This window comes from Gopherus evgoodei, chromosome 4 (genome assembly GCF_007399415.2).
Source record: "Gopherus evgoodei ecotype Sinaloan lineage chromosome 4, rGopEvg1_v1.p, whole genome shotgun sequence".
Lineage (NCBI taxonomy): Eukaryota > Metazoa > Chordata > Testudines > Testudinidae > Gopherus > Gopherus evgoodei.
Window position 1 is genome coordinate 110,852,861 of NC_044325.1, and position 26,995 is coordinate 110,879,855.

General features: G+C 45.0%; 1 protein-coding gene across 11 annotated transcripts in view; it reads right to left on the reverse strand.

Annotated features, from left to right (window-relative positions):
• The window catches only part of SLC22A18 (solute carrier family 22 member 18), a 213,323-nt gene that overhangs the window by 87,666 nt on the left and 98,662 nt on the right, over window positions 1-26,995 (reverse strand). For all 11 annotated transcript variants that reach the window (XR_004000108.1, XR_004000109.1, XM_030560555.1 and 8 more), the window contains 2 exons: window positions 23,152-23,252; window positions 1,334-1,435 (listed from right to left, as the gene is read on the reverse strand). Coding sequence is in view for 9 of the 11 variants with exons in the window: in XM_030560555.1 (XP_030416415.1) it covers window positions 1,334-1,435; window positions 23,152-23,252 (203 nt within the window). In the remaining 2 variants the exon portion in view is untranslated. The remainder of the gene's footprint in view (window positions 1-1,333; window positions 1,436-23,151; window positions 23,253-26,995) is intronic.

The following is a 26,995-nucleotide window of genomic DNA, read 5'->3' on the forward strand; positions in this document are numbered from 1 at the left end:
ACAAACAAAGTTATAGCGTAACAGGTATGTGAATAAGATCTGTCATTTTTGCCCCTGTAACACAGCCATTTCATTGCAACATACACAATAATCAAATGCTGGTTAGAGGGTTCAAGGCCAAACTTTTCAGTGAATTTCTAAAGGCTGACAGCTGAATCTATTGTCATCTTTCTCTGTCATCCTCATCCAAGACTTCATGCATCCTGGAGTCTTGGCAATTCTTGGCAGTTCAAGACCAAGGTACACAAAAATTGTTCTCTGCTTCATTCCAAAAGGGCACTAAACTCAATTGTTAAAAACAGCCAGCCAAAACGAGCAACCTCTAATATCACCAGCAAACTTTTGTCACAGTGTGGGTTTTTTCCCTGTAACTTTCAGAGAAGTTCAGGAAACATAACCAAGCAAAAACTGAGGGTAAGGTTTTCAAAAGCATCAAGTTACTCATGCCTGTTCTAAACATGGTTTTGTACTGGTATGACTCTTTGGGTTAGGTGTGAGAGGAGTGTATTGTGGGGTTTTGTTATTATTGTTTTTGTTTACCAAACAACCCCTAGCGTGGTCACAGTTAGGGCTTATCTACATTACAGTGCTTTGGTTGGTATACCTATGCTGGAACAGTCTCCTAGTGTAGACATAGCATAAGCCAACAGTAGTTCTGCCACCACAATAATGTTCCTGAATGGCATTAGCTAAACTGACAGAAGCACTCTTCTGTCAGCACAGTTGTTTTTACACTAGGCATTTTGCTATGGAACAGCAGGGATGGGTGTGTGCGTAAGTGCGTGTGGTGCCAGTAAACTCTGTTGGGTAAATAAGGCCTTCCAGTAGTATGAAGTTTTCTTATACTAATACAGCTTATTCCCTTTCCCATATAGGAAGCACCTTTATACCATTCTAACTGCATCCACTAGGAGGTTGTACTGATTTAAGGGCACCAGTATAGGTTGAGAGTATAACTTGTGTGCAGACAAGCCCTTTAGGAACACAAGTTTCACTGAAAGTCAATGAACTTTTTGACCTAAGTCACTAAGGGCTTGTCTATGATACATTAAAGCAGTACAACCTCTCTAATGTGGGCATGGTTATATTGGTAAAAAAGTGCTTTATGTCAGAATAGCCATGCATGTATGGGAAGGGGGATAACTATCCTGATAAGTCATACTAAACATACTAATATAACTGCATCCACACAAGAGCTGTTACCCATATAGCTATATTGATTTTTAAAAACCCACCACACAGATACACCCCTCACCAATATATTTATACCCACATAACTTTTAAATGTAAGCCAGGCCTAAGGTTCATTTAAAAATCCCACCCATTATCTTACCATAGCAAGGCCCACTCCACTGAAGGCTAAGACACTCAACATGATCAGGGTCCTCTCTGTAAAGCGACTAGTTAGTCTTCCAATTACCAGACCCTGGACAACCTAGAAAAAGAGCAAACAAACATATATGTTAAGTACTATATGAAATGTATTATAGGGCAAGCTATACGGGTGGTGCTGTTGCTAGTGTTTCAAGCAAGGGTCTGGGAGTCAGGACTTCTATACTGTATTCCCAGCCATCACTGATGTGTTGAGTGACCTCTGGTGAGCTACTGACCGCCTATGCCTCAGTTTTCCCATCTGTAAAATGGGAATAAGGTTACGTCACTATCTCAGTGGGTGGTTGCAAGACACATTTCATTAGTGTATGCAAAGCACTTGGGTTTCAAAGTGTTGTATTATGAAATGCATTCTAGATGAAATTTACCCTGTGCAGAGGACCAGCACAAAATCTATGTGTCATTTAAGACCTCTATGTAGGGTTTAAATGGATTTAAATGTTTTGTATTCCAATGATAAAGCTACACAAATTTGCCAGAAAGAGATATGATATCCTCTAGGGTGTGGATTTTCCCATTAAACTGTATTCTTACTAGAACTGGTCAAAACTTTAAAATGATTTTTATGTAAAATGCCTTTTATACCAACATGAAAATTTTTATGAAATATAATTCATTTTGGTTGAAATGTTTCATTTTGAGAAATCTTGTCATTTTTTCCCTGAAATTTTCATTTTGATGGGGGGAGGAGGAACACACTTGCCTTTCCTTCTCTTCTTGTGTTTTTTATAAGTATAAAAAAGTATCCCTATGGGTTTTAAAACTGGAAAAAAGTGAGAGAGCAGGTTATTCTCCACCCTGAGTGGGAGGAAAAAAATTTAAACTCTCATGAAAAATTTCCAGCACAATGAAAAAACTCTGTCTTTTGACTCTTTTCATAAGATATGCTTACCTCTTTCTATCCAGCTCTAGTAACTATGATTTTGTTCTGCTCCCTGCCCCCAAGAGTGAGTAAATACTGTAAATATAAATTAGAAATACCAAATAGATCATCTGCCTGATACAGTGATTCTGAGTGCTCAGTACACTCCTCAAGACAGTGTAATAAACATTTTCATTTAGGGACAGGCATGACAGAAACATCTGTGGAATACTGGAAAAAGTAATGAATTTTTAACAAAAAACTGAAGGGACACTAGCAGCAGTTACTCCCAGCCTTTGTCTTGTCTGTAATGATGGTAAGCTCTTTGGGGTGCAGGTAGCGTCTACACTGAAGCGCTACAGCAGCATCACTGACGTGGTACAGTTTTGCTGCTGTAGCCTTTTAAGTGTAGACATGCCCATAGTAAAAAGCCTAAGACTATGAGGCCTTGTTCTTGGCTGAGATCACAAAACACTACTGGAAGGTAGAGACTGGAACATTCAATAACTATATTAAAAAGAATGTTGAGGTTGTCAAGTCAAGCACTCTAAAGCGAGGAAATACTAGAACTAAGGTTGCCCATGTAACCTTAATTCAGCCCCTTTTGTGTGTATGCATTATGATACAAGCTTTAATTTCATGATCACGTGCTATTTTTTCTATAGGGCACCTGTTTCACTGAATGCACACAAGGGCCCTTTGCTGGGGATTAATCAGGATTGGGTAGTGAAAGAGACTGTTGGACCCCTGATTCATTTGGTCAGAAGTGAAGACCAGGGCTAGCAGGAAGGGAAAGGATAATCTCATGGTGAAGACAGCTGAATGCCTCCTTGGAGAATTTGGTTCTCTCTGCTTCTATCTCTGTGATGCTGGGCAAGTCACTTAAACCAAATTTTTCACAAGTAGCCACACATGTTCCTCAATTTCTGGGTGCCCAACATGAGACACCTGGGGCTGGATTTGCAAAACTGCTGAGCACTCACAGCTACAATTGAAGCTGAGCTCTGAACATATAAAATCCTATAAAAATGCTAAATACTCTGAAAATTCAGGTTCTTGGGCCAAGCCCCACAAAGGTATTTATGGAAGTTAGGAGCCTAAACACCTTTCTGGCTCAGAGCCATGGTGCACGAAAACTAGTGAACATTTTGGCCTTAATTTCTCTATACTTCAGATCCCCACCTATAAAGAGGTGATAATAACAGCATCTGTTCTCACAAAGGTGTTGAGAAGATAAATTCATTGATGTTTGTGAAGCACTCAGAGGCTATGGCAAGAGCGCCACAGGTATGACCACGAGGAGATTAATTATTGTGTATTCAGTGCTAGGTTTGTTGATGTGCAGTAAATGAAGACTGGGGTCACCCACTGAATGTGAAGGATAGAAAAAAATATTGAATAACTGGACTTCACTGAATGAGGCAGGGATCCTGTGGACAAATAGTATGTGATCATATAATCAATGACCTGGCACATTTTGGATGCGACTAGGTAAACTAAAGTGTGTCATGTGAGGTCTCAAATAAAAGCCATATAGATATTGTGTAAGGATTTATGTATAGAAACAGAAAATTACATTTTTAAAGTCATTGTCTAGGGCAGGGGTTGGCAACCTTTCAGAAGTGCTGTGCTGAGTCTTCATTTATTCACTCTAATTTAAGGTTTTGTGTGCCAGTCATACATTTTAATGTTTTTAGAAGATCTCTTTCTATAAGTCAATAATATATAACTAAACTATTGTTGTATGTAAAGTAAATAAGGTATTTAAAATGTTTAAGAAACTTCATTTAAAATTAAATTAAAATGCAGAGCCCCCGGACCAGTGACCAGGACCCGGGCAGCGTGAGTGTCACTGAAAATCAGCTCGCGTGCTGCCTTCGGCACACGTGCCATAGGTTGCCTACCCCTGGTCTAGGGACTGGTCACCAGCAAGGGCGTAAAAAAAGGTTTTCTGTCAGACAAGAAATGTTAATCTATCCAGCTGTTTACATGTATATTAAGTATTGTATGGTTCACAGCGGGTCTCCTCTCACAAGGCTAAATTGGATGATAATACAGATTGTTTGTTTGGTTCTTCCTGTTACTATTCTCTCTCTGAAGTGTTTACAATGTGGGGGGCATGGGTGACCCGTGAACCACCGGCTTGGGGACGCTAGCCCCCAGCTCCACCCCTTCCATACCCCTCCACCAGAGCCCAGAGCCCCCCTTCCCACTGCAGCTACCAGCCCCCACCCCAGGCTAGTGCCCCCAGCTCTGGAGCAGCAGGAGGGTGGGTGGTGCAGCCCCAGCCCAAGCCGAGGCCACTACACAGAGGGAGCTGCAGAGCGGGAAGCAAGGGTGGGCCTGGGCACGGATCATGGGCAGTGACAAACCTGGCTGTCTGGGGAGGCACAGCCTCCCCACTATGATACCTGCTGCCCATGGCCAGGGGGAGAGGAAGGGAGACCCCCTATCTTGAGGTGCACATCAAAGGTTTGCTCTAGTGTATTTGGGGGACAAAGACGACACCCTGGCATCCTTCACTGAAGAAGTAAATTGCATCTACTTCATGGAAGAGGGGTCTCATGCAGGCCTGGTTGAAAACCCTGGAGAGAGCTTTGGATAAGATAAGCTTCTTTGGAAAGGAGGGCAACTTGTTAGTAAATTTTAATCTTTAGGAAGCATGTATATAACCATGTGTTTCCAATCTTCTTACTCACTCTTACTTGAATCTCTGTTCATTGATAATGACCTTATTCTTGCTTTCACTAGAAACATACCTAAGTGCTGTGGTATTAAGTAAAGTGGTGATCCTGAGTACAATCTTACAAGCTGGCGTGTGCTGTTTTCCTGGGAGCAGCAGGCCTGGAAATTATGAGAGTGTTCAGTGGGTAAGGGGGTGGGCACTACAGGGAATGCTCCCGAGGACTCAGAGGTTGGTGTGTGCCTATTGCTAATGTGTACAGATAGACTCATAGACTCTAGGACTGGAAGGGACCTCGAGAGGTCATCGAGTCCAGTCCCCTGCCCTCATGGCAGGACCAAATACTGTCTAGACCATCCCTGATAGACATTTATCTAACCTACTCTTAAATATCTCCAGAGATGGAGATTCCACAACTTCCCTAGGCAATCTATTCCAGTGTCCAACTACCCTGACAGTTAGGAACTTTTTCCTAATGTCCAACCTAAATCTCCCTTGCTGCAGTTTAAGCCCATTGCTTCTTGTTCTATCATTGGAGGCTAAGGTGAACAAGTTTTCTCCCTCCTCCTGATGACACCCTTTTAGATACCTGAAAACTGCTATCATGTCCCCTCTGTCTTCTCTTTTCCAAACTAAACAAACCCAATTCTTTCAGCCTTCCTTCATAGGTCATGTTCTCAAGACCTTTAATCATTCTTGTTGCTCTTCTCTGGACCCTCTCCAATTTCTCCACATCTTTCTTGAAATGTGGTGCCCAGAACTGGACACAATACTCCAGTTGAGGCCTAACCAGCGCAGAGTAAAGCGGAAGAATGACTTCTCGTGTCTTGTTTACAACACACCTGTTAATGCATCCCAGAATCATGTTTGCTTTTTTTGCAACAGTATCACACTGTTGACTCATATTAAGCTTGTGGTCCACTATGACCCCTAGATCTCTTTCTGCCATATTCCTTCCTAGACAGTCTCTTCCCATTCTGTATGTGTGAAACTGATTGTTCCTTCCTAAGTGGAGCACTTTGCATTTATCTTTATTGAACTTCATCCTGTTTACCTCAGACCATTTCTCCAATTTGTCCAGATCATTTTGAATTTTGACCCTGTCCTCCAAAGCAGTTGCAATCCCTCCCAGTAGAGGGAGGCCTGGAAGGCAGTGCTTGTGTTGTCTGAGGCTGGTGTTTTCAGGAAACTGATCCACAGCAGCCACAGACAGGACTTCCTCACGCTATGGGCAAGTGATGGTGACGTGCTTCACAACCTGGGCTACCCTTGGGGAGCGTCACAGCATTACCTGGCACCCTCAAGCCCAAGGTAGAGAATCAAAACACTGAAAAGAAGAGAAACCAACAATGGGGGGGGGCAGGGGTGGAGGGAGAGATAAAAAAGCACATCCACGATCATACCCTCAGTTCAGGTAAATCAACGCCTGCACAACTACTTCAATGTACACCAGCTAAGGACCTAGGGTGCTCAAACTCTCTCCCTCTTTCTCTCTAATATATGAAATTTTCTCACTAAAAGTTGTCTGGGGCTACTGTGGTCTCTGTTCTTTGGAGCAGCCAGGAACAGGGTTAAGCAAGAGGGAGTGAGCAGAAATACTTAGCATACCCTGGCCCTCTCAGCAATGGAAGGATGGGAAAAGTGGTGAAATAGCCGCATCCATTCTAGTTACCAGAGGCTGATGAGAATGTTGCATTGGAGCTGCAGCAAGCCACAGAATAAATACTGCGTGACGCCCTAAGATTGGTTTGCAAGGCTATGTCAATGTATGGGGTGATTGTCAGAATAGCTGGGTGGGTCAGCTGAGGTGGGAGCAGTCTGTCAGAACTACCAGGCAGCTGGGAATTCTCCCAACAAGGCAGCATCACTGAGCAGACTAACGATGCAGCTTTGATAAGGAACCTTCTTTGGGATCATCTGGTTAGGCCCTTGCTTGTGCGCTGTGGTTGATTGGCATGGGACTATCAGAGGATTTGCAGGGAATGACGTCAATGCTCACCAGCTCAGGCATAGGGATGACTTACTAGTGAGGCTGAGCGAGGCCAACTGCAAATCATGTTGTGCAATGGCAGGAGGTGGTTAGTGGGGTGATCATAGTGCTACAAGCAATTTGTGGTTCCATTCACAGGAGGGAGGAGAAGTGGCTGAGTAATGCTTCTCTAGGCGTACCTTTTTAAAAGTGTGCAGTCATTAGCCTTTTTGAAACATTCCAGTCTAACTAATCAAATCTCAAGGAGAGGAATGACATGAAGGCCTGTTACTGCTGGAGTGGACCTGCACCTTTGCTGAGTCATAGCTGCTCACCGAACAGGTACTGTAATGAGATCTGGAGTGGAGATGAGCCCCTCCCAAGGCTCACTTTGATCTCTGTGTGACTGACTCAGCCACAGTGAGTTTCTAATACCGTATTAGAAATCTGAGCTACTTATCTTTTCACACTGATCAATGCAAGTCTGAATTTTCTCAGACCTGAACTGAGAGTGTGTCTTTATTTAATTGGGTTACACCATACAAATCCAGCCCATTCCTTGCCTCATTTTGTCTCTTCCTCATCTGTCTACTGCTGTGCTGACCAGACTAAATGCTTGACAAGGATTAAAAGGCTATCCTGTCCCAAAGTCTCCCACTACTAAATGGAACCTGGGACATCCCTCACAATGACAATATGCTATTTACCGTCCTGCAGAGAGTGGGTCTATATTGCAGTCTTTGTGCAAAACAATGTTTCACTGATTGCAGAAGAGCGTTTAGTATTAAACCTAGATTTCCTAGGCTTGGATGAATGTTGGTAATACCACTTAGCACTGATAGAGCACAGGGCCGGCTCTAGCCATTTCGCCGCCCCAAGCACAGCAGCACACCGTGGGAGGCGCTCTGCCACTCGCCGGTCCTGCGACTCCGGTGGACCTCCCGCAGGCGTGCCTGTGGATGCTCCACCGGAGCCGCAGGACCAGCGGCCCCTTCACAGGGACGCCTGCGGGAGGTCCACCGGAACTGCCTGCCGCCCTCCCGGCAACCAGCAGAGCACCCCCCGCAGCATGCCGCCCCAAGCATGCGCTTGGCACGCTGGGGCCTGGAGCCGGCTCTGATAGAGCAGATCTTAAGATGCTACAACTTAAAAGTGCAGCACAAAAGTTAATCAATAAATTCTTAAACAATGCATAGACTGCGTGGTCTGCTGCTTGCCACATAAGTCAGTCCACGATTTCCCACTACCAGGAAGTTAGTCAATTAACAGAATAACTTCACTAAAGGTATGAATTACATGAGTAGCACAGCAAAGAATCCTGTGGCACCTTATAGACTAACAGACGTTTTGGAGCATGAGCTTTCGTGGGTGAATGGCTTGCCAACTACAGAACCAGTATCTCCTCTCTTGGTTTTCACATCTCAACTGCTAGAACAGAGCCTCATCCTCCCTGATTGAACTGACCTCGTTATCTCTAGCATGCTTGCTAGCATATATATACCTGCCCCTGGATATTTCCACCACATGCATCTGAAGAAGTGGGTATTCACCCACGAAAGCTCATGCTCCGAAACGTCTGTTAGTCTATAAGGTGCAACAGGATTCTTTGCTGCTTTTACAGATCCAGACTAACACGGCTACCCCTCTGATACATGAGTAGCACATGCTCCTACCAAGGCCCTGCTTTTTGTATTTGTTTTTTTTTTTTTAACATTGTGTTGGTATTGTGAAAATGGCAGTATAAATAAAGGTGGTTTTTAAAAAAATTTTTTGCTTGCAGAAAACAGAAAAATGGCAGTAGACCTAGTCTGAGGCTTTCCACTTGAAACAGGCTTACCCCTCACATGAAAAGTTTACCATGAAGTTTGATACTTACATGGTTTTAAAGTAAAGCTCAGACCAATTAAGTTGTAGACCTCACCGCCCCATTTCACATTAATACCAAATGTATTCTAAGTTTAGAGCCAATGTTCAGATCCCTAAACCACCGTATTTCAGACCCATTTAAGGGCCAAATCTAACCCCATTTCAAATGTATGTCTAGTGCTAAAGTGAAGACCCTTTAAGTGGCAAGCCTTAGGTCACTCAAGGTAAGTCTACACTGCAGTTAAATACTGGTGGCTGGCCTGGGTCAGTTGACTTGGGCTTGGGTTACCCTTTCACAGGGTTCCAGAGCCCAGGCTCCAGCCTGAGCCCAAATATCTATACTGCAATTACACAGCCCCATAGCTGGAGCCCTGTGAGCCCAAGTCACTTACGCAGGCCAGCCACAGGTGTTTAATTGCAGCGCAGACACACCCTAAAATACCAAATGCTAGACTCTACATTAGACTCCACTTAAGTGGAGAAAGTCACTCGATTCTCTTCAAGAGCAATCCTAGTTCTACTGGAAGTCTTAGAACTCTCAAGCACCAGGTCACTTCATTGGCCTGGCGTTTGACGCTTAGGTACGTCTACACTGCAAAAACAACCCTGCAGCAGCGAGTCTCGGAGCTTGGGTCTACAGATTCAGGCTCACCCTACGGCACTAGGAACAGCTGTGCAGAGGTCTGGGTTGGAGCTTGGGCTCTGAAGCCTGGGGGACAGGGTTGGGCTTCAGAGCCGAAGCTCTAGCCTGAGCTCAAATGTCCACACAGCCGTTTTTAGCAGGTAATGCGAGCCAGTGGCTGTAGACCCGAGCTCTGGGACTCACTGCTGCAGGTTTTAAAATGCAGAGTAGACTTACCCTAACTAGTCAGAGGATTGCCGATAGAAACACATTTGTGCAGTAAACTGCAAATGTTAGACTAGGGGGCAGTGTGCTCTACTGGAAAGAGCACTGGACTAGGGCCTAGGAGACCTGGGTTCTATTCCCAGCTTTGCTGTTGAGTGGCCTTGGGCAAGTCCTTTCTAGTTGTTGGATTTAGAGTGGGAGTGGTGGCCTGTAATACACAGGCAGTCAGACTATGGTGGTCCCTTCCAACCTCAGATTCTATTATGTCACTTCTCTGTGCCTCAGTTTTCCCTGTAAAATGGGGATATTGATCCTGATCACCTTTGTAAAGCAGCAGGAGATGGGTAGTGTTGTTAAAAGTAGCTGTTCAAGTCCCAGATTGTCAAAGCCACATACTTTGCATGACTTATGCCAACTTGACACCATTCCACTTCAATACAAAACAGATGTCACGGGCAAACCTCAGAACACTTACACTGCAAACTTCACCCATTTAACATCCTTATAGTTTTTTTTCCCCCCTCTGACCTTGCTTACATGCTCTTTGCTTCTCCAGTCTCCATGTGCCCATTTCCAATCCATCTCTTGGGTCAGGTTACACAGCTCATAGCAGGGGAGTGGGAGAGTATTTCCAGTCATTGGCTAGGGAATTGTTTCCACTGAGAATTCTGGCTTGATCTGCCTTACAGCTGGAGGAAATCTGTCCTGACTTGCAAACTAATGCAGCCTCTCAATCTCTAAAATGACTGGGTTAGACCCGGAGCTGGTGGAAATAGGAGTAGCTCCCTTTGGCCGCTACACCAATTTATATCAGCTAAGAATTTGGCTTAGTAACAGCCACATGTCAGCCAGCTGGGAGCTCTCTTGTGCTCTAAGGCTCAGCATTACCATTATATATTTGTCCATTTCTAAGTAAATTCATGCCTGCAGTTGTCCTGTACACATAGCAGTCATCTGATTTATGTGTGCATGTAGCAGTTATTTGCACATGCAGCCTCTTTTGGGGGAGAGGGCTTGTGTTTATCTACAACAGGAGTGGGCAAACTACGGCACACAGGCCGGATCCGGCCTCTAAGGGCTTTGGATCTGGCGCATGGGATTGCCCCCCATGGCGCTGTGGGCCCCACACTGCTCTCAGAAGCGGCTGGCACCTCGTCCCTGCAGCCTCTGGGCGGGGGGACAGAGGGCTAAATGTGTTGCCCTTGTCTCCAGGCACCGCCCCCCAGCAGCTCCCATTGGCTGGGAACAGGGTACCTGGAGGCACAGCAAGGGCAGCGCATGCGGCGCCCTCCGCCCTCCCTCCCGCAGGGGCCGCAGTGCTTCCTGGAGCAGTGCAGGGCGAGGGACAGTGCAGGGATGCAGGGAGCCTGCCCTGGCCCCAGTACCCTGGAGCCGCTTTAAGTAAGTGGCACTGGGCCCGAGCCCAAACCCCTCCTGCACCCCACCCCCCTGCCCTGAGCTCCCTGCTGCACCCCAACCCCTTGCCCTGAGACCCCTCATGCACTCCTCCTGCACCCCAAGTCCCTGTCCTGAGCACCCTCGTATATCCCGCACCCCTCATGCACCCCAAACCCCTTCTCTGAGCCCCCTCATACATCCCAAACCCCTCCTCTGACCCAATCCCTTTACTTGAGCCCCTTCCTGCACACCGTGTACCCTCCCTGCACTCCCTCCTGCACCCCAACCCCTTGCCCTGGCCCTGCACACAATTTCCCCACCCAGATGTGGCCCTCGGCCCAAAAAGTTTGCTCACCCCTGATCTACACCCATAGTTTTGCAAACATAGTCACTCTGCAAAAACAATTGGTGAGTTTTAGAGGCTGGGCTGAAGCTCCTTAAAAACTCAGCACTTATTGCACCGATAAGTCTCCAAGGGTACGTTGGCGGGTAGCGATTGATTTATCGGGGATCATATATCGTGTCTCATCTAGACATGATATAGCGATCTCTGAACGCTCTTCCCATTGACTCCAGAACTCCACCAGAGCGAGTGGCGGTAGTGGAGTCGACGGGGGAGCCGCGGCCATCGATCCCGCGCTGTGAGGCCGGGAGGTGAGTCGACATAAGATATGTTGATTTCAGCTACGGGAATACTGTAGCTGAATTTGTGTCTCTTACATTGGTCCCCCTCCCCCTTCCCCGGAGTAGACCAGGCCCAAGAAAAGCCTTGATGGTACTGAAAAAGCAGCAGTGGAACGTGAGTGTTCTTTCTGTCTTTGTGTTCTGAGCTTCTTCCTTGCATGTAGCCTCTGTTTCAAAGAGCATGCTTTGGGCTGTCTATCATGGGCTTATTCTTACCCAAATGGTGCTGACCTTTATCCTTTGAAGTACTGTGGAAAGAGACATTGCAGAAATCTGGTCTGTCATCAGGGAACAAAAGAGGAAGGAAATAGTTTGCAAGTGAAATGACAAGAGCTGCCCATGGCTGTGTACACATGCCACAAGTGAAACACCTTGATCCGTTCTTCTTGAAAGACAGATAAGCCGCTGAACCGCCAGTGGAAATACTGATCTGGAAACTCCCAGCAAATACTTTTAAGCAGTGAAATCTCTCTCTAACCTCCATGCTCCATTTGCAATTTAAGCATTTATCCACTGTACAACAGTCATTGGATGAGAGAGGGAATGACTCTTTAGTCCAGTGGTTAGGGCACCCAGCTGGCAGGTGGGAGACCCAAGGTAGGTTGACACAGCAAGCAGCTGCCCAAAGCAGCGTGTCTCAGCACAGGATGACAAACTTGGGCTTATAGTGCTACAGGTAGGGTGACCAGATGTCCCGATTTTATAGGGACAGTCCCGATTTTTGGGTCTTTTTCTTATATAGGCTCCTATTACCCTCCACCCCATCCCGATTTTTCACATTTGCTGTCTGGTCACCCTAGCTACAGGCCAGTGCTAAAAATAGCTGAGTAGACATTCAGACTCTGCATCTTTAGCCCACCTCCCTCTCTAAACTTCAGAGCCTGAGCCTGAATGTCTACCTAGCTTCCCTCCCCTCCAGTACAAGCCTCGCAAGCCCGAGGCTGAAGCTCAGTGCTGCTCGCTGTGTAGATGTACCCCCAGAGTCCAGTCCCTCTGCTCCAGTCACTCTTCCATTATCAATCCACAGTGGAACAGTTTCAACAGGAGAGACTCAGGGAGCTCTGCATCAGACTATCCCATAGCCCAGTGGTTAGGGGACATGGATGAATGTTCATGTCGCATGCCCCGTCAGTACCTGGGGATGCTAACGATCCAACCAACAGACCAAATTCAGTGATGAATCATGTGCCACCCAAGGCACGTTGTGCATGCACTAAGAAATGCTGGCGGGAGGAGACCCTTGTTCAGATTCTTTTTGCCCCTCTGACACAGAGGCAAGTAATTGAACCTGGGTCTCCCACATCCCAGGTGAGTGCTCCAACTCCTGGGCAAAAAGTATAAGGAGAGCACCACCATCACCACCTCCTGTGGCCGTTTTGTGTGGAGCAAGGCAGGCGCCCAAATGGATTCTCACAAGAAATACCTTGGGTGCATAAGGCAACTGACTGCAGGAGAGGGGTTCCCATTCCGGGATCACTATGCAGAGATAGGCCCTACAGCCTACACTTGGGTACCAATCTCTGGGCAGGGCTTAGGACACACCCTTCTCGTTGCCATCATCCATGTGGCTAGCTTAGGCAGCTCCTCAGCTAGTGTGCTGTCTTTTTGTGGATGGCATTCTTAGGTGCTTGTCCTCTCCCCATTTATTGTATAGGGAGCCTAGGTGCCTAACTCAGCTTTGGGGGTTACAGTGTTGGTCCTATGGTTTTCCAGGTGTCTAAAAGTTAGGTACTATGGCTGGGGTTTCCAACTGTCTAATTGCACAAACCCAAACATCCTTCCCCACCCCGTCCCCAAGGCTACACTCCTTCTTCAAGGCCCTGCTCCCCGCTCACTCCAGTCCCCCTCCCTCCGTTGCTTGCTTTCCCCCACCCTCATTTGGGGCAGGGGGTTGGGGTGTGGGCTCTGGTCTGAGGCAGAAGGGTTTGGAGCATGGGAGGGGGTTCCAGGCTAAACCTGAGGCGGGGGGTTGGGGTGTAGGAGTGGGTGTGGACTCTGGGAGGGAGTGTGTGTAGGGGACGGGGTTCAGGGCTGGACAGGGATGCAGGGGGTTGGGGCACAGGAGGAGGTGCAGGTTCCAGCCAGATGGCACTTACCTCGCGTGACTTCCAGAAGTGGCGGCATGTCTGGCAGCGGCTCCTAGGCTCAGGAGTGGCCAGGTGGCTCCGCCCTGCCTGCAAGCACTTCTCCTGCAGCTCCCATTGGCCGCGGTTCTCTGTTCCCGGCCAATGAGAGCAGCAAAATCAGAGCTCGGGGCAGGGGCAGCATACAGAGACCCCCTGGCCATCCCTGTGTCTAGGAGCTGCTGCTGTCATAGGACATGCCGGCTGTACCAGAAGCGGCATGGAGCCAGGGCAGGTAGAGAGCTGGCAGATTTTTAGCAGCCTAAAATCTCCTGGGTTAGCTTCAGTAGTCTCCAGGAGATCGAGCCCAATTCCAGGAGACTCCCGGCCAAACTGGAACGGTTGGCAACTCTAACTACGATGCTCACTGTTGCAACATCTAAGTCCCTTTGTGGATCCCATCCAGAGCATTTAGAGAAAAAGGATTTTAAAACAACAGAGTCTAAATCAGGGATTGGCAACCTCTGGCATGTAGCTTGCCAGGGCAAGCACCTTGGGGGGCTGGGCCAGTTTGTTTATCTGCTGCGTCAGCAGGTTCGGCCAATCGGTTCGTCATCCCAGGCCAATGGGGGCAGCGGGAAGCCGCGACCAGCACGTCCCTCACCCACGCTGCTTCCCACCTCCCCCATTGGCCTGGGACAGCGAACCGCGGCCAGTGGGAGCTGCAATCGGCCAAGCCTGCTGATATGGCAGGTAAACAAACTGGCCCGGCCTGCCAGGGTGCTTACCCTGGCAAGTTGCGTGCAGAGGTTGCCAACCCCCGGTCTAAGTGTATGTCTACCTTTCCTAAAGGCTCACTATCCCCATGGTAACCTGGGCAGGCCTAGCTTCTTCAGACAGTTTGGTGGTTGCCTGCACCTTAGCCTGGTTCCTACAAATTCTCTTTATTAACTAAACCACTATGCTCATACAGTAGACATCCCAGTAATCAGGTCAGCATAGAGTATACAGAAGTTATTCCAGAACAGCTCCAGTTCAGTCAGCAGATCTAGGGGAGAACTGTACAATCACAGATTTCATCCATGTGCACTCTACAGAAGATCAGCAGTAATCTATAAAACACTGAACATCCACTGGATGTACATGCGACTCATTCACAAACCAGATCAGCAGCCACAGGACAACAATAACAAAAGAGGAAAATGTGGCTTTGGAAAGCCTTCTGCCCCTTGAATTTCAGGGCCTGTACAAAGCCCTTAGAATGTGGGATGGTAAAGCCTACTTTTTTATTTTATCAGCTGGTCACAACTTTCTGTCACAAACACCTTTTGATTTGAACCCGCTACTTAATGTTTGTGAGACTGAGGGAGGCATATAAAGATGCTGGGTGGTGGCGGGAGGATACACATAGAGTCCCAAACTGCTGACAATAGCATCTTGCCTGAAAGAATAAAGAATATTTTATATTTTGCAAGCTCCAGTGCGTCATTCATCTTTTCTATTGGCTTAAATTCTTCAGACCGGGGAAACTGAAGAACTTTGTGTTTGTTGTCTTTCATCAGGTAGATTTTCCCCAGGCTTACCTGGCTATAATTAAAAACTCAATCCTTTAATCATTTGTTTGTTGCCCAGAAGAGAAAACTAGAGGGACAGACAGAGTATATATAATGTAAATCTTTCCTCCGAGAGACAGTCTCTCGAATAATCCAGTAACAAGATTGCAGTTGGAGATATAATTTGTTTGACAAGAAGAGATAAATTTAGTCAAGGGACCAGACTATCTGTGTGCGTAATTTTTTTCTCCCCTTTAATTTTAAAATCACATCTGGTGCTTAGATATCAGTTACTTGCCAGCAACTCCAGGTGCTTCATTTGCTTAATCCTCGTGCAGAATGTTCCCAGCAGATACTATGCTACAAGCTTTCCAGCACCGTGCCTTAGACCAGGGGTTCTCAACCTTTTTCTTTCTGACCCCCCCTTCACCTCCCGCCCACATGCTATAAGAACTCCACAGCCCACCTGTGCCAACGTAACTGGGTTTCTGCATATAAAAGCCAGGGACAGCATTAGGGGGTAGCAAGCAGGGCAACTGCCCGGGGCCTCATGCCATGGGCGTCGCCACGAAGCTACATTGCTTAGACTTCGGCTTCAGCCTCGAGTGGCGGGGCTCAGAGCCTGTGCTTCAACCCCATGCAGCAGGACTTTGGTTTCTGCCCTGGGCCCCAGCAAGTCTAATGTTGGCCCTGCTTGGTGGCCCCCCTGAAACCTACTCGCAACCCCGCAAGGGGCCTCAGACCCCTGGTTGAGAACCACTGCCCTAGGCTTTCTCCATTTACTGATGCTTACAACTCTATAGAAAACTAGAGCCTATCAGGCCAGCTTCAACTAATTGTGCAGTGTAAAATGACGTTCTGGAGATAAAGGGGCTAAAAGTTACACCTCCCAGTAAAAATTCTCACAGAAGTCACGTCTACACTACAGACTTGTGCTGGCATAGCTTTTTCGGTCAGGCACATGACTCATGATAGACATAGCTGTGCCAGCAAAAGCCCCTGCTGCAGATGTAGTTATATCAGCAAAAAAGTGCTTTTAGTAGTAAGCTTAATTTGCTCAGTGGGGTGGGGAGAGGGTTGGAATATGCTATGCCGGCAAAATCTGCATCCCCACTAGAAGCACTTTGCTGGTATAGTATAAAGCATACCTAGTATAGACGGGGGCTCAGTAAATGTACTTTGAAGGAGGATTTGTTCACATCTTTTCTGTGATGAGACCACTCTGAAATTAGAACCATTTTACACAGTCCTGGCTGAGAATGATTGCATGTTCCTGAAGGCACTCCAAGCCCTTGACTGAATAGCCTACAGCGATCAGCTCTCTATGCCTGCTGTAATATATTGTAGGTTTTAGGGAATCTCCTACTCCCTAAGTAGCGTGGAGGTGGCTGCTTGCAAAACTCTTGACCTCATTTCATTATCTTCAATCAGAAGTTCCCTTTTGGATTTATATTGGCATAACCATAAGTAATTACACATCATCATGATACAACAACTTCCATATTACTCTAGACCTCTGGCTTTCTTCCATTAAGCTACCCACATTATTTTCACCTAATTGCCAGACCTCAGCAATATCCAGTTTTGGTCATATCCAGTTCCTGAGTGGCTGCTTCATCTCCCAGTTGCCTTTAAGACACTGCATTCCAGAACCCTCTTCTCATTTTCTGATCTTATTTCACTCTTTCTTTTCCCAGACCTCAACTTTCTCCCCTTTTCCCCTGTTACTTAGCTTTATTTCACAGCTGCACAGCACTTTCCAATATCCTGTGCTATTAAACTGTGATCTTTGCTTAACTGGGAACAGATGTATCTGAAAATAAGTTCTCAGCAGCCATTAAAAAAAAAAGGTTGAAACAACCCAACTTATCCTTGCTGTTAGAAACCATGTTCCAAAGCCCAGTGAAGCCAATAGAAAGACTTTTTCAATGGGAGATTGAGCAGGCCCACATAATTCTCTTTATTTGTAGATGTCAACATGCTTCACAAAAGAAGGTAAATATCATTACCTTCATTTCAAAGGTGGGGCGACTGAAACATGGAACATTTAAGCAACTTGCCCAAGGTCAAAATGTGGGTCAGTGGCATTGCTTGGAACAGAATTTGAGGTCTCCTCCTGTCCAATGCCCCATCCACTACTCCACATTACTGAGGTTTTCTGGAGAGGACATTCCTGGGCTAGATCCTCAACTGGTGGAGCATCGAATTACACTGGCTAAGGTTCTGGCTCTTGTAGCTAGACATGAAGGAAAAGAGGACGAGATAATTTGATACCTAACTTATTTGTTGAGCCAATTAATGATACACAAGCTTCGTGACAAAGAGGTCTCTCTGAGGGTGTTGCCAAAGAGGTCTCTCTGATGAGTGTTGCTCTACGAGACGTTTCGTTTTGATCAGATTGCAAGTACTGGATTGGGGCAGATTCCCCCATTAAGTTTTAGAAGATGCCTCTTTAAAATCTATTTTGTTAACATTTTAAAGAAAAACTTGGAATGAAGATGCACCAGAGCCCTGGACTATGGAATAAGAAAAGAGGCCCCATACATTAGAGATGATTTAAGGTACTATTGTTTAGCGAGACAGTTGGATTTAAAAATGTGGCTGGAAGTGCAGCTTCTTAATGAGACAAGAGAATCAGTGGGCCTCACAGTAGTGTATCACTGAAGACAATGCTGGAATGAGACTTTTTGACCCTAGCCATGTGGCATGTGACACAAACACAGCTGGTAACACTCATCTGACCCATTTACAACAAACACAGGTTGAGTTCAGACTGCTGCCTTTCTGCTTTGCAACCGGGGCTAAACTGCACTTGCCTAAGTAGTTTATATCAGCCCATTGTGGGAAAATCATGACAGCTATCCTATAGTGCCTCCGCCTGGGAGAGAGTGCCCAGAGGACATGCTCCAGCACAAGCTGGGCCCATGCACTCTGCGATATTCTACAGCACAGAGAGAAGGGGAAGGAAGGAAGTCTAGCCAAACTGGTTACACAGGCTCACATGGTGTTGGAAGGGAATTCCCTTCCATATGGCAAAAGAAAAAGTGTGCCAAAACAATTACAAGATGACAGCAGCGTGCCAGACAATGGTTACTAACCAAGTATGAACCACGTGGGACCGTGAGGACACAATCTATGGTCAGAGCCAATCATGCCACCAACTGGATACAAGCAGCATTAAAACTTACAGTGCAAGGCCTCCGCTGAAGTTTTATTCATTGGTAGAACAAATATGAGTGACACCAAGGGGCAAAGCGAGTCAGACCATCGCAGGTGAGGGAGGCTCCCTGGCTGCAGTTATGCCGCACAAGTTGTGTGTGTATGGGGGGAGCCTTGACTCACAGGGCTGTTGAAGGGATCCACCACTCTTGCATAGCAGGGAACCCGGCACTACAGAGGCTTCCTGTGCACCAAGGAGTAGTTGAAGATATGACAAGATTCTGATCAAGGCTTTAAATCTGTTTACTAAATGGCAGGGATGAAGCGGTGCTAGTACAGTGTTCCCACTGCCACAGGAGTGCCGCGGGGCTTCATCAGGCTCCAAGGACTAGCTCTGCATATGCTCTACAACCTGGGAAGGAGAATTCTGTTCTCCCCTGGGCTGGGCCCTGGGTCTCTGGATGTGGCCCCAGCCCCTATGGGTACGTCTACAGTGTTTTCAAACCTGCGGCGGTGAGTCTGAGAGCCTGGGTCTACACACTTGGGCTTGCGCTATGGCTCTACAAACTGCTGTGCAAAGATACGGGCTTCAGAGTCTGAAGACTGGGGAGGGGGATGGCTTTCAGAATCCAAGCTCCAGCCTGACTTGTGACTTCAGAGTGCTGACTACACAGCTGTTTTTAGAGTGTTAGACCAAACTCCGCTGGCCCAACTCTGTAGACCTGGACTCTGAGACTTGCTGAGGCAGGTTTTGAAACATAGTGTTGGCATATCCTACATGGCCATGCTGTGATTCAATGGCACTAAATCCAGTTTGGATCTTTGGATCTGTTCTTTGAAGCAGCATTACAGTATTCAAGGAGGCTCTCATTCATACTGACTAGTCAGCTGTTCACTAACTGCTCTGTAACATTCACTGTCACTGCTTGAATAATCTGCCTACACGGTCTTAGCTACCAGCTGGTCAGCTTTGTGCTTGTCTAGGCAAACTGGGAATCACACCGCCCAGTTCAAATGCAGACGTACTCTGAGTGGCTCTGCATTGCTCTTTTAGAGGTAGGCAGCATGAGAAATATTTTCTGTCAAATATCCTCCCCCTAGATTGACACAAGGCTATTTTTAAATCTCTTTTCCTAATGCTTTAGGCCAGTGCTTGAACTGGATGAGTGATGCCTGGGGGCGGGGGAAAGGGATTATTTATGCCTCCTCTTCTCACTTGCTGCAAGCTAAAAAAGGGAGAAATGTTTGAGGAAGAAAAAGAGTGTAAACAGTTGGAGTATAATACCTTGGGGTTGTGGCAGGGGAAGGAAGAGGACCCTATCAGTTTTTGAAAGGATTGGGGGGCAATAACTTTCACTCTCTGTGGGAGGGTGAGGGGGGGCAGAATCATCCTTTTTTGTGTGGGAGAAAAATATCAGTATTGCCAACCACAAGCATTCAAAAACCAGGGTCAGACCTCCAAAGTAATGAGATTTGCTTAAAAACCATGAGTTTAACATTATATAATTCTTTTTATTTGCCTTTCAGATTTTGAGCCACGAGGGATCATGTTTTGAAGCTTTTCACTGCAGCCAGGAAAGCTAGAAACTACTTTTAAAAAAAAACCAAAAAAAATAACCCTGAGGTTATCCTGCAATCACAGGACTCCAGGAGCTGGGGCTTTAAGAAAGGCCTCAGATATCATGAGACTCATGATAAAATTGCAAGAATTGGTAATGCTGTATCTGATTGTATTTTTGGGACTGGGTGGGTGAATAAGGGCCATACTGTCACTTGCTTCCCGTCCGCAAATCTGAACCCTTTTCTAGCCCCTGCATGTGTGGAATGTGTACCAAGAACACAGGCAAACAACAAATGTTGTTCTCTTCCCGGTAGACCAGCTGCTTTATTGTTTCAGAAACACAATGGGTGTGTGTTTGGCTTTCCTTATAACTAAACCATTTTGTTTTGAATATACACAGAGAGATTTAAAGTAAACACTGCTTGATTCCCCCCACTCCCGCCCTTCATTTCTGCGATGTCAGCATCTACCTTTCTACTCTATCCCTTGAAAATGAACAACGCACAGGACCATAGATCCTACATATGTATAAAAGGGAGTCTCCTGCATCATCTTTAATCTGCAGAGCTCCTCAAAGCAAGTTAGACAGACATTTTATAGAGAGCAAAATGAGGAAACGAGAAATCTAATCTGTAGCTGAGGATCAAACCGATGTGGTTCATTGAAAAGTACATTACATTTGTTATGAATAAGGCTTTAATTTTCTCAATGAAGTAGGGAGTCCATTCATCAGCATTTAGATGAGATGGAATTCACTTGCACCTTAATCACACGCATATCAGTATCAACCAACATTATACCACAGAAACAAATATATCTGAAATGCCAATCTAAGGAAAGGTGTAGGTGCACAAACAAAAGGACTGTGCTGGACAGACTTAGTAGACCTGCAATAAACTTAGTAGAAAGTAATAAAAAAATCAACTCCATTATGGCCACTGTCTACATCAGATACCTTTGGACTGTTTTATTTAAAGACCTGATCTGAACAGAAAGCACAATTCTTGCTAAGTATCAGCATATTTTAAGCCAGATTCTCAGGTGGCAGAGCTACACAGATTTACATCAGCTGAAGATTTGATCCTGTTTACCTAAAACTTGTAAAAGTGAGCTACAAAGTAAAAAAATCAAACGTGAATTGTTCCTAGATTTATGAATAGGATTATCTTACCAATCAGGCTGGTGGAGGGGTGGGGTTGGGAAAGCACAGGAACCAGTGTTAACATTATTTGCTTGCTTCCCTAGAGAATTTTCTTGGTGCTTTTGGCTCAGTGCCAATATTCCACAATGGGATATCACAAAAAACTGAAGTCTCACTGCAGCCCACAAAACTCATGGTATCTGTGATGTGCAGAATGATGCACTCAAGGATACATTCAGTGAAGCAGCATAGTTCCATTTCATGGATGGAAAAAGAATGACCAAAAAGGCTAATTAAACATAATTTCTGTTAAAAAATTAACATCTGCAAACACTTAGCGGGTATAGAGTTTACTAATAGACATGGTCTTATTGGCTTTGGTGGGACTATGCCTGATTATTAAGCACTATAGCCAGCAGTAATTGTTTGCAGGACCAGATCCTTGGTTAGCATAGAAATCCAATTGTTATCAGTATTAGAGATATGGTGGCATCTAAAGACCCCAACCAAAACTGAAGCCCAATTATCTTAAGCACCATATAGACACACAGTGATAGACAGTCCTCCTTGCCAAAGGGCTTGCAATCTAAATAGACAAAATAACTGTCATTGCTATTTTACACTATCACCATTTTACAGATAAGGACATTGAGGCACAGATCAATTAAGTGACTTGTCCAAAGTCACCCACAAACTCTGTGGCAGAGCCAGGATATGAATTCTGATTTCCTAAGCCCCAGTTCAATGCTTTAAACCCAAGAGAATAATTTAGGGTAGAACTTAACTCTCATTTTTACCTATAAAACAACTGTTGATATTTCTGCAGTTGCTTACGTCTCTTCCTCTCTTCTGAGAAAACTTTGGTACAGTACAGTACCTTCTGATTTTGTCTTCTTTACCAACTAGCATAGCTGAATCTTCCCACTTCCTCACTCTCCTCTCGTACTGGCTGTATTCCATTGACAATTTCTTCCTCATTACAGTTTTTGTAATGCATTAGTCAGTCGTGCTCATTTCCACAGAGTGGATAGGATTCTTTTCTCAGTATTCAAGGCCTCTAAAAAAACACTAGGTCAGATCATCCACTGGCATAAGCTGGCAGAGCTCAGCTGAAGTAAATGGAGCTGTGCCAATTTATACCAGCTAAGGACGTGGCCCATTCAGTTTAGAGCAAGAGCCACACTTTTGCTGTGCAGGCTATGACAACATGTTAGTTCAACACTGGGCTGCATCCATGGCCTAAAACTCAATGACAAAAGTCGTCAAGAGAAAGAACGTTTTCCAGAGACACTCCATTCTCGACTACTATCAGAAAGTGTGGAATAAATGCTTATTTATAATTATTTTCTAGGTTCCAGACAAATAATCTAGTCAGTGCAATCCACAGCCAAGAATTACATTTCACAAGTATTACCCAAATGGTTTTAATAGTAATCCTCTGCCTGAAGCAATCCTAGTTTACTGTAGCAGAAAGAGTGATTAAGTGCATGATTAGATACTAGCTAGGAAGCAGGTGGGACTTTCTTCAGCTCACCTGGTGGATCAGTTGCCTGGAGCTTTTGCAGGTCTTGGCAAAGTCTTGACTGCTATGGGTTGTGTGTCTTAGGGGTTAGTCTACACTAGAAGCGCTATATTGGCACAGCTGCACTGATGGCGCTCTATGCCAACTGGAGAGCACTCTCCCATTAGCATCATTACTCCACCTCCACTAGAGGTGGATGCTGTGTTGGCAGGAAAGCATTCCCCGCCAACATAGAGCCAGTGTGGACAGCACTTAGGTCACTGAACTGGCGTGGCTCAGGAGGTATCTTTTCCACACCCCGCGTGACATACATTCAATCAACATAAGTGATAGCGTAGACCTGCCCATATGCACTAATTGAATTTAGCTAAAAAGTGGAGGTTCTCCTGAGAGCATTTGGCTGCCACATGACAGATACAGCAGGTCTGATTATATTGTCATGTCCACTTACCATTTGAAGGACACCGAAATATGACATCAGATATCCAGTCTGTGCTGCCTCCAGCCCAAAGAAATTCATAGATATGATGGAAAACATAATCAAGAACAAACCTACAGAGTGTATTAAAAAGAAAATATCTTTAATGGGTATTGGAATATATTTACACTGCAAGTAAAGGGCCACACCCTGCTTAATCACCAGTGATGTAAAGACAGTGGAGTTGCTCTGCAATAATGCTGAATGCAGACAAGCAGACAAATATACTTTGGGTTTTTAAAAAAATCTTTAACCATTTCAACTATTACTTTTAAAAATGTGACTTAGAGGAAGTTAGATACAATCGTGCTAATTAATGGAAGCCGTTCACATGGTTTTATTAGGCCAGACATGCTAACCTTTAGCATAGCACAAGAAAAAAATTTTTTTGTTCAGACAAGATTATATCCCGGGGATAATTCCTCATTCCTTTTGCTTAACTTCAGATTTTCACCATTGGATTTGGAGTCTCGGAAACAGCCTAGGGACAGGAGATTAAATACAGTGGTTTCACTGTGCACAGGGTGAATGACTTCATTGGCACGTGGAGTTTCTGTCTCTCATGAATCTCTAATGTTGTCAGCACACAGAGGCAGTCAAGGAAGCATGGACGGCCTCAGCTCACAGTGGGCCTGCTTTTCAATTACTGTATTTTACACACACACACATCTACAGACCAGTATATAATAAGTAGATATTTGTCACAAAATAAAAGTACAGCAAAGGATGTCTGAGGATGACAGTTTGCTGGCAAACGACTCACTAACTCAGCTACAGCAGAAGGATTTTGCCCACACTTCCTGTGATGCTGAGAAGAATTATAATTATCGGTCTATAATGCTGTACACTCACAGGGGTTCACTTTGTCCACCTGTTACAAGCATACAACTAGATTATTTTCACTTGTAGTTTTAGAGGCATTCAGACAGGGAAATATATTTTTCAATGGAAGTCCACAAAAATGAGATGTTTACTAAAGGCTATTTTGTACAGAGCGTACTGTCACACGTATTAGAGTAGTTCCTCAGTGGGTGTAAATCAGTGGAACTACAGTACACCAATTCACTCCAAATGAACAACTTTTGACCACATCAATTCATAACTTTTCCAGTGCTCTGTCTTGGCTGACCAACAAAACTAAGATGGCTGCTGAAGTTCCATCCACTGTCCATCTTACACTGCTTGTGATGTAAAGCTAGACTAGGGGTAGGCAACCTATGGCACATGTGCCAAAGGCGGCACGCAAGCTGATTTTCAGTGGCACTCGAACTGCCCAGGTCCTGGCCACTGGTCCGGGGGGTGGAAGGGGGCTATGCATTTTAATTATTTACTTTACATACAACAATAGTTTAGTTCTATTTTATAGATTTATAGAAAGAGACCTTCTAAAAACATTAAAATGTATGACTGGCAAGCGAACCCTTAAATTAGAGTGAATAAATGAAGACTCATCACACCACTTCTGAAAGGTTGCCAATCCCTGAGCTAGGCAATGTATTTAACAGCTATTGGCTAGCATATGTTCACTACGGCCAGAATTTTCAGAGGAGTTGAGCACTCAGTCAGGGCCAGACTTCCAGAAGACATTTTTTAAAACTTAAAAAACTGACCTTTATGTAGGTGCCTAAGTGGGAGCTGAACTGCTTTGAAAATCTGGACCAAACTGTGGCTACTGAGCCCTTGAAAATCTGCCGGTGACCTCTTTTGAAAATCTGGTCCAAGAAGAACAAGTGATGAGCCTTGCACAGTAGAAAGTGTATACGTGGCTTGGGAGACTCAGGAGAAACTGGGAAATGTGGGGTAACATTTCAAAAAGGGGCTAAGTGACTTAGGTTCCTAAATTCCATTTTCAAATGTGATTTGGGCACTTAGGAAATGAAGTCCCATTGGCTTTCCGTGAGATTTAAGCATGTGATATGTGGTTTGGGGTGTCTCAATTTTGGGGTTCCTAATTTCACACACCTTAAAAGGGCCTGAATTTCAGCAAGTGCTGAGTATTCACTCTCTGAAAATCAGGCCCTTGTAAGGGGTCTCAGGTTGGGTACCCAAAAACGGAAGCACCAAAAATCAGTAGTCACTTTTTAAAATCTTGGCCTAAGTTCATAAGTCCATTTTGGAAAGGTGATTTGGACTCTTACATAATGCTACAGCTAAACTTTCAACGGTATTTTCCCCCATTTTTTCCCCCGCTTAAGTTGAGAATGAAGCACTGTCATGTAGTAAAATACCCCACTTTGTTCTTAGAGTAGCAGATATTTCCACTATTAGAGGTACCCAAACTATATCAGCCCATCTGTCCATCACCACCCTGCCTTAAATGTACCTCACTTAGGAAGGTACTTATTATCCCACATAAGTTAATTTTAGTGAGTAAGCACTGCCGACTTGCCTCTATATACATTACAAACTTGTTTACAATGTAAATAAAAGGTCTGTAATTTAGATGAATTAACTAATATAATTATATGGTTGCCGTAGTGAGATGAAGGTAGATGAGAGCTTAGCCTCAAGCAGTGAGGTGCAAATAAGTGGACAACAGCCAAATCACCTCAGGCTGTAATCACCAGGTCAGTAACTTGATGAGAGACCTGAAAAGTGAAGTCAGGTTTTGCTAGAGATTTAATAGATGGAGCTCTTCTGTCTCAACCAGCTGCTTTCCCAGTGTGGCACTGTGCTTCTGGAGGGACAGTCTTTCCGATGAAATGCAAGATGAGACCCTAGCCACTCAGGATTGTTAAACGCTTCCATGATGTTTTTTTTTTAAGTGTTAGAATATTAGTCACTGTGTCCTCTCCAAATCCCATCTTAATTACATTTTGCCTACCTAACAGTTCCCCTTTAGTTTTTGAAATGCATTGTTATCGTTTGTTTTCCCCTGTAAATATGGTACATTGCTGCTTGTGCAGAATGGCTGCCATGTTCCACCCCATAGGATGATGCATTTCAGCAGTAGGTTACTAATACCGAGATATAAAGTGCATCTTGGGATTCTTTTGGAAGAAAGTTGCTACATGTAGTACATATGAGGCATTATGTTGCGGAATGCACAGAAGACATAGCCTCACAGTTACACAGTGACATTTTAAAAGTTAAAAATAATACCATGAGCCGACACTTTGAAATTAGGAACCCTCTTAAAACTATCGCTTTACAGTCCTGCCTGTTTTGTAAAACACACTAATTCTATGAATTTTCCATTAGGCGAGTATAGTTAAAGGCAAGTAACATTTTTGAGAGAGCTAAGGGAATTGCATTTTTCCTTTGGCCTTACTTGCATACTGTTCTTTTCTCCAGCGGGTTTTCTTTGGACAGTGGTGTTAGGTTGCACAGTCAATGCCAAGTGCATGCAAAAAGAGAAATGCAGAACTCCCTTATTTAGAAATCCTTCACAGATTTCTATAGAAGACAGTGAGTCTTGTTTCTTATATTGTCAGGCCATTTTCCATGGAACAGTAAAAACATTTTATCAAGACCAGACAGGCTGAAATGCCATCTCTCTCTTTCAGCCACTCCTAGTAAATCTGCTTTGATATGCAAGTAAAGTTCAATGTTACTTAGACATCAAGAATCATTTTTAAAAGGGCCTCCTCCTTTTTTGAGAGTTTGGAAAAGTTGTGCACACATCCATCTAACACAGTTCCTGTATACATAAATTGGTACTTTCCCAGTATCCTTAGGTACACAAAAGTGAATCCTTGAAATTGCATGGTCCAGAGAGATGGTACTGATCATTTGCACAATTAGCAAAAATAACTCTCAAGAGTCTCCAAGTGAAAGAGGCACACCAAATTACTGAGTTCATCCCTTCCTGGGTTCA